This window comes from Anolis carolinensis, chromosome 2 (genome assembly GCF_035594765.1).
Source record: "Anolis carolinensis isolate JA03-04 chromosome 2, rAnoCar3.1.pri, whole genome shotgun sequence".
Taxonomy (NCBI): domain Eukaryota; kingdom Metazoa; phylum Chordata; class Lepidosauria; order Squamata; family Dactyloidae; genus Anolis; species Anolis carolinensis.
Genome location: NC_085842.1, coordinates 252,105,338 through 252,113,710, shown reverse-complemented (window position 1 = coordinate 252,113,710; position 8,373 = coordinate 252,105,338). Strand labels below are relative to the sequence as shown.

General features: G+C 46.9%; 1 protein-coding gene across 1 annotated transcript; it reads left to right on the top strand.

Moving 5' to 3' along the window:
- The first annotated feature begins 646 nt into the window (after window positions 1–646).
- On the top strand, window positions 647–6,614 carry gas1 (growth arrest specific 1). Its single transcript, XM_008103225.3, has one exon. The coding sequence runs from the start codon at window positions 1,772–1,774 to the stop codon at window positions 2,690–2,692; it is 921 nt and encodes a 306-aa protein (XP_008101432.1). The 5' UTR covers window positions 647–1,771; the 3' UTR covers window positions 2,693–6,614.
- Window positions 6,615–8,373: the final 1,759 nt, after the last annotated feature.

Below are 8,373 nucleotides of genomic sequence, written 5' to 3'. Positions count from 1 at the left end.
GGCCAGCTTACACCTCCTAATAAAAAAATTCCCCCAGGCAGGAATCAGCCAGGCTTTGAAGCTGCAAGGCTTTTAAATGCCATAGATGGGGCGGAACGTCAGGAGAGAATGCTTCTGGGACATAGCCACAGAGCCCGGAAAACTCACTGCAACCCAATTATTCCGGCCATGAAAGCCTTCTACAACACATTTTCCCACCTTTGTTTGTCTTAAGGTTCCTCCAGAGGGAAGCAGTCCTTCCATTCCCACAGTTGTGCCTTAAAAAGAATTAAAACGTCCTAGAATAAATGGAAGAGGTAGGAAGAGGAGAGAGAAAGAAGAGGAAGCAAAGCCCCCCTCCAAAGTTTCCCTTTTTTTTTTTTTTTTGGCCTTCTTTTTCCAGAGGCATTTCGAGAAGGAGAGGGAGCCTACTTAAGGGGAGGCGGGGCTCCGAGGGGGCTGCTGTCAATCACCTTAAGCCTCTCTTTTCAAGCGCTGAATGCGAGCTGCCCGCGAGGCTCCCCCTCCCTCCTCCCCCTTTTTTACGAGCTGCTGGAGTGAGAGAGAGAAAAGGGGGAGGAGGGAGGGAATTTCAACAGCAGCCTCGGGCCGGTTAACCAATCAGAAGCAAGCAAAGCCAGGGAAAAGGGGCCGGGCAACGGAGGGGGGAGAGGAGAAAAGGAGAGCCAGCGAGTAAAGAGAGAGGGGGCAAGTTAGAGAGAAGCCTCTAATTTTTCTCTTTTTGTTTGTTTGTTTGCTTTGCCATGCATGCATAATGAGGTCTGGTGAGAGCACGCTGCTGCTGGTCGGAGGGCAGTTTTGTATTTAAAGCCCGGCTTGGAGGCAAAGAAGACAGACACGGAGAGAGAAAGGAGACTCTCGGACTGCAGGAGCAGAGGGAAGAAAAGGAAGTCCCTCTCGGAGCTCGGCTGCTTTTCCTTCCTCTCCCGAAAGAGAGGGAGAGAAAGGAGGCTTTGAAGAGGGAGGGAGGGAGGCAAGAAAGAAAGAAAGAAAGAAAGAAAGGGGACTCTCTCGGCCTCTGCCTTTGCCTGGACGCTTGGGAGCTTCAGACGAGAGAGAAGGAGACTCTGCCTTTCCCTGAACTCCAAAGGCTGGAAAGGAGCTTGAGAAAGAAGAAAGGGGACTCTTTGCATTTCCCTGAACTCGGGAATTTCAGGCAAGCGATAAGGGGACTCTGCCTCTCCCAGAATTTTTCAAAGGCAGGAAAGGAGCTTGAGAAAGAAGAAAGAGGACTCTCTCTGCCTTTTCCTGAACTCAGGCGCTTCAGACGAGAGGGAAAGCGACTCTCTGCAATTCCCTGAATTCTCCGAAAGCTGGAAAGGAGCTTCAGAAGGAGGAAAGGGGACTCTGCCATTCCCTGAACTTAAGAGTTTCAAAGGAGAGAGAAGGAAACTCTTTGCCTTTCCCTGAACTCAGGAGATTCAGACGAGACAGAAGAGGACTCTCTGCCATTCCCTGAACTTAAAAGTTTCAAAGGAGAGAGAAGGGGACTCTTTGCCTTTCCCTGAACTTTCCGAAGGCTGGAACTTGAGAAGGAAGAAAGGGGGCTCTGCTTTTCCCTGAACTCTCTCAAAGCGGAAAAAAGCTGCAGGAGCCTTTCTGGCGGGATGCTGCTGCTGCTCCTTTGGGAAGAAGGCGAAGGAAGGCAGCAAGCGGCAGCATGAGCCCAGCGGGGAGCGCTTCTTCTCCGCCTGGCTTCCTCTGAGGGGAGAAAGGAGCCGAGAGAAGGAAGGACCCATGCGGCTTCCTGCTCTTCCTTTCCCGCAGCAGAATGGGGCTGCCCTTGTTCCCGCTCCTGCTGCTCCTGCTGGGCTCTTTGGCCTCCTCCTCGCAGGGCCGGCGCCTGATCTGCTGGCAGGCCATGCTCCAGTGCCAGGAGGAGCCGGACTGCAGCTACGCCTTCAGCCAGTACGCCGAGGCCTGCGCGCCCGTCCTCATGGCCGCAACAGGAGGCGGGATGGGGGAAGCCGCTCCCTCCAATAACAACAACAACAACAATCACCGGCGGCGCTGCCCGAGCCACTGCATCTCGGCGCTGATCCAGCTCAACCACACGCGGCGCGGGCCCGCCTTGGAGGACTGCGACTGCGACCAGGACGAGAACTGTCGCGCCACCAAGCGCGCCATTGAGCCCTGCCTGCCCCGGATGGGCGGGCACGGCAACGGCAACGGCGGCGGGAGCGACAGCGGGGGAGCCATCGGCTGCACGGAGGCCCGCCGGCGCTGCGACTGGGACGGGCGCTGCAGCCTGGCGCTGGGCCGCTACATGGCGCACTGCGGGAAGCTCTTCAACGGGCTGCGCTGCACCGAGGAGTGCCGCGCCGTCATCCAGGACATGCTGGCCGTGCCCAAGGCGCTGCTGCTCAACGACTGCGTCTGCGACGGCCTCGAGAGGCCCATCTGCGAGTCCGTCAAGGAGAACATGGCCCGGCTCTGCTTCGGCGGCGGGCATGGCAGCAGCGGCGCCTCCTCCGACGGCGGGGCCGGCGCCTTCGACGATGACTACTACGACGAGTACGAGGACGACCCCGCCGTCCCACCGCCACCACCCCGGAGCGAGGACGGAGAGGGCGCGCTGCTCCCGCAGCCCGGGAGGCACGACGACAGCGCCACCAGCGGAGGAAGAGGCCTCCCTTCGGGGCTGTCCTGGACGCTGCTCGCCCTCCTGCCCTGCCTGCTACTCTCCTCCTAGTCGCTTCAGGAAGGACCCGGGGTTCCACTATATGCCCTCATGGAGGCCTTCCCACACAACTCCACATCCCTCTCTCCTTGGCATGGGCAAACTTGGCCTATCTTTGTGTTTTGGACTTTAACTCCCACCATTCCTAACAGCCTCAGGCCCCTTCCTTTTCCCCCTCAGCCGCTTAAGCGGCTGAGGGGGAAAAGGAAAGGGCCTGAGGCTGTTAGGAATAGTGGGAGTTGAAATCCAAAACACCCGGAGGGCCTAAGTTGTCCCATGCCTGCTCCCTCTCCCTGCTTAAAAGCCCCACTTTGGGACCCGGATGCTGATGGGCAAACCACACTGACTGACTGGCTTTCTTCTGTGGCCTGCTTTTGTTGTGGGAGCTTCTTGCTCAGCTTGAACTTTTGTCAAGTGTTCAGTGTAGGCTGTTGGGACCTTCCACACAGCCATATAGCCCAGAATATCAAGGCAGAATAACCCACAATATCTGCTTTGAACTGGAATATATGGCAGTGTGGACTCGGATAACCCATTTTGAAGCAGATATTGTGGGATTTTCTGCCTTGATATTCTGGGTTATACGGCTGTGTGGGATTTGGGTTGCTGTGAGTTTTCTGGGCTGTATGGCCATGTTCCAGAAGCATGACGTTTCGCCCACATCTATGGCAGGCATCCTCAGAGGTTGTGAGGTATGTTGGAAACTAAAGTGGGGTTTATATATCTGTGGAAGGTCCAGGGTGGGAGAAAGAATTCTTGTCTGTTTGAGGCAACTGTGAATATTGCAATTAATCACCTTGATTAGCATTGAATAGTCTTGCAGCTTCAAGGTCTGGTTGCTTCCTGTCAGGGGGAATTCTTTGTAGGAAGATGTTATTTACTGTCCACCATTTTCAGTAAATGGCAGACAGTAAATAAAGAACATTCAGAAAACAGACCTGACTCAATCAGGTCCAGCTAACACCTCCCAACAAAGGATTCCCCCAGGCAGGAAGCAGCCAGACTTTGAAGCTGAAAGGGTATTTTATGCTAATCAAGTTGTCCAGTTGAAACATCCACACCTGCCTCAAACAGACAAGAGTTCTTTCACCCTGAACATTCCACAAATATATTAACCCCACTTGCCCAGTTTCTGACAGACCTCACAACCTCTGAGGATGCATGTCATAGATGCAGGTGAAACGTCAGGAAAGAATGCTTCTGGAACTTGGCCATACAGCCTGGAAAACTCACAGCAACCCAGTGTTTCTGGCCATTAAAGCCTTTGACAACACATTCTGAGATTTGAAGTCCAAAACACTTGTAGGGCTGAAGTTTGCCCATGCCTGCTCCAGGTGTTTTGGACTTCAACTCCCACCATTTGAAGTCCAGAACACCTGGAGGGAGGGCCGAAGTTGGCCTCTGCCTGGGGGAAGCCCACCTTTGGCTCTCTGTTACTTACCTCATTCCTTATTGAGATGCCTTCCACATAAAATAGGTGCCATTTCCTCCTGCTCCCAATTCTTACAGCAACGTGCCTTATGTGAATTTGCCACATCCCCTCGTCTTAATTTGGAGTGGGATCTCCTCAGGGGTCCACTTTTGGGGTTCCCTGGACTTGCCCCACTATTTCAGATGAGCTAGGCTGGATCAGCCCCTTTTTTGCTGTGTGGATAAGCCAGGCATGGGCAAACTTTGGCCTTCCAGGTGTTTCAACTCCCACAATTCCTAACAGCATCAGTCCCCTTCCTTTCCCCCTCAGCTGCTTAAGCTTAGGAATTGTGGGAGATGAAGTCCAAAACGCCTGGAGGGCCAAGTAAGTTTGCAATGCCTGAGATAAGCCTTTTCCTGCATAAATGTTTTATTCTTTTCACCATGCCTTATTGAGCATTCCTTTTCATCCCTGACCTAAAATGAATAGGGACGGTGCCCTTGTGTTTTAAGTCGCCACAGCTCAGAAGAAAATGCCTGGAATTGGTTTACTGAGTGCTTCAATTCTTAAACAGGTCTATTTGGGAGTAAGCCCCACAGTTGACCAAGTAAGTGTGTTTGGGATCGGGGCCTTAGGCTTGCCTTACCTGTACTATTTTTATAAGAAACCTGAAAATGTTCACCAAGTGGTGCTTATTTAGCTGTGTATGTGCAACTAGTGGCAGGTACCTGAAGTGTACAAATAGCGACAAGAGTTGTGCGTTGTAATATATGCAGGCATTCTCTTTGAACCTACATGAACCTAATGTATGAAACGTCTCCCTCGGTATGCACTATGCAAAATTGTTGCCACTCTGTTCATTAGCAGTAAGTAAATGAGTTTAAAAGAATACTTTAGGGTTTGTTTTGGACCTTTTTTCCCCACATGGCCAAGCCAGCTTGAAAGAGTAAATGTGGTAATGGTGGGTCTGATGTTTTTGTTCCCATCACATGGTTGGCATGTTGAAGGTAAAGAAAGATAAAGTGCTTCAGAAACTACTGCCTTACAAAGCTGGTCAGCAACTAGAAATTAAAGCTTTTCTGCTCCTCACCAGACCATGTTAAGGCTCACTATTGAAGAGATTTTAGTGTGTTTTCAAGTCCTTTTCTCTGACTTGAAATACTTCTTTATGGCAGAATGAAGAATGAAAACTACATGTAGTTTGTCACCGGTGGTGTCTGCACATGCTTTTGTTTTACTGGCATGGTACAAAGGGGTGAGGAAGTTTTAGTTAAGCTGTAGGTTTCTAGCTTGTACATAAAAGTAGCAAAATATGTGTATATATGTCCTACAAGTGCCTCTGCTGATCTACATCTGGTGGTGAAGAGCCTATGGCCCTCCAGATGTTGACCTCCAGCTCCCATCAGCCCCAATTAGTATGGCCAGCCATTGGAGTGGTGGGAGTTGTAGTCCTTAATATATGAGGGATCTGTAGGTCCCACAGGGCCTGATTCACACAGTTTTCATGTCTTCACCCCACAGAAGGATGGCTCACCCTACCACTATTTAATGTCCAGAGTGGCTCTTGCAGCAGCCAGAATTGCAATACTAAAAAGCTCACCAGCAAATCTCTTTTCCTCAACTTGGGAATGAAAATATAGCTGATTGGTTGACTGTTAAAGTCAAGTAATTCATCCAATATGGGCAACAAACACAAAGTAACCAAAAGGCAGAAAGAGACAGGAAAAATGGAGAAGTTAGTGAGGATGAAGAACTTTGGTTATTGTAACTGTATCCTGCTTTTTCTCTCCCAAAAAAAAAAAGAGAGTCTCCTATCTCTGCCCCATGGGGCCCTCATTTCTGGTTGGCTGGCGCTGTCGTCCCAGTGATTTTCCTGGCAAAGCAGAGGGAGCTGAGGGACTCCCCAAAGAGGAAGATGTTCACACACACATACAAGCATCTGTTTTGAACAATGCAACATTTGTCTTAAAAGAGCTGTGCACTGCCATCTTCAAAATATATTTCAGTATGTAAAAATACCCTGAAAAACTATATTGCCTCTTACTCTTATCAGGGGACTGATCTCTGGTACATCGTATATAAAATGTATTTAAAACTGGGGTTTGTTACCAGTTGTTCTTCCTTGTATATAGGATTTTATAAAATTGTATACTTTGGAAATAATTTATTTTTTAAGAAAGTAAAGATTGAAATGCACCCAATTTGCAAGATAAATGCACCTGCTATTCTTTTGTTACAAAGGTACAGACCTCATTTTGATATTGTAAAGGGATAAAAGCAACGGAAATTCCCATGGGAAAAAAAGACTGTCCTAGATCATATGTACAGTGTATTTTATAGATATGAAGTTAACTTCCACGTTGTTGAGAGACTTTATGAACTTTGTAGAATTGTGCAAAATGTCTCTCCGAGCTGCCTTAAACATTGTATTTTTATAGAAAGTGTGAAAAGATCCTATGGTTTTATGTATCTATTGCTTGTGTATTTTTATGTGTAAATTAGTAAAGAGAGATTTTTAAAGAATTGAGTATGTTTTCTGGACCTTGCATTTTATTTTATTTTTGGAACTCTATAGCTGGAGGAAATAGGGTCAGTGAAACTTAAGTGAAAATAATGAGCTACGATTGCATTCAGAAGTTTTACCCTGAAGTAAACCCATGGAATTCAATGAGGCTGCTCTTGGGTGTAAGCAACTGGAAGATTTGCCAGCTTTGCTGTCTTGAACAGCTGCTGGCAACTGCTTGCTTCACTTTAGAGATTAATTACCTTGCAGAAATAAATGCAGCTTTGAAAACAATCTTGCTCCATGAGTGGCAGGTTTTCAGACTTAAAACTTTGTTGGCATGGCAACAAGGGAGGTTTCAAAACTGGAGAACAATTCCGGGGATGCTTGTTGTTCTTTCTCCAGAGGTTGGAAGCTGTTCCTCTGGAAGTATCTCATTGTTATTGAAATCGTTTTCCTAGAAAGTCTGGTGTCTGTTACCTGCATACTGTTTTTCAAGTATTTGAAGAAATCTCATTTTCTGAGCATTGCAACCTAGCAGCCAGTTAGGAATGCTGTACAAATCTGTTCCTTCCACATGGAAGAAGGCAGAGGTAAACAACCAAACAACAGAGACAAACCCTTGTCTGATCCTGGCCGTAGTGATTGTTTTGCAGCCCACTGAAGGCTGGTTTTCTGCCAGAGCTACTGATCTACACTCAAAACGCCCTTAGATAAATAATTACGCTCTTAAGCTGTCTCGAGTGCTGATACACTTGACCTTGTAAATAGAAATGTTTGCAGTAGGAATAAACTCCAGCATTTGAAAATCTTTTAAACATTAACACAAAAGAGAGAGCTCAGTCCTCCAGGGGATTGAGTTTGAACTGTGCCAAGCTAGGCACTTGCCTTTAAAAAAAAGTTTATTTATCTTGTATCCCTGCTGTTTATTTAAAACTTTTTTTTTCAGGGCTGTGATTGGAAGACAAGTTCAGGAGATTAAAAGCCACAACAAATAAACTTGAGGCTGTGGTGAGGTGGGGGATTGTCATGTTTTCTTAGACCCTTTCCCCCCCCCCCCCTTCTTTTAGTAAACGTAAAATCAGAGCTGCTAGTTGTTGAAAAACACTTGATGTGTTTTAAAACTCAAAGGAGTGTTTGCTAGATTTCCATTCATATTAATTTATTTTATATTTAAAATAAAATCCCAGCCAAATTTAATAAAGCCTAGAAATATACAACTATAATCTGGTTGCCTGATTGACTGATGAATCAGAAAACCAATAGTTAAAACAAAAAAATGAATCTTTTAAAAAGCTTAGGTGTCAAAGAAAGGACACTTGAGATAGACTTATAAAAGAGATGTTTTCTTAACTAAGTCTAGTTTTTTAGGGATGAGTAAATGTTTTCTCAAACTATCAATTCAAGGAAATGGTCAAATACTATATTTTAAGATGTGTCAAACTTCCCATCCCTGATTAGGAAGTCAAGAGTGCTTGGTCCATTGCACTTTTTTGAATCAACAGCACTAGGAGACATCTGATAATTAATTGCTATAATAAAATTAAGACTTGATTTGAGGCACTCTTCTCAAAGGTTGTCTGAAATTTCCACATTGTGGGGTTGGGATGAGTGATATGATGATCCCTGTTATACTCAGCTTCATTGGTTTCAACAAAAAGGATTGTGGAGTACATCAATGCCTTCTTTGTGAATAACTTTGTATTACAAGTAAAATTAGTAAAGTTTAGTAGAGGAGGAGGAGGACATGAGAGAAGCCTCCCAGCAGGATGATAACAC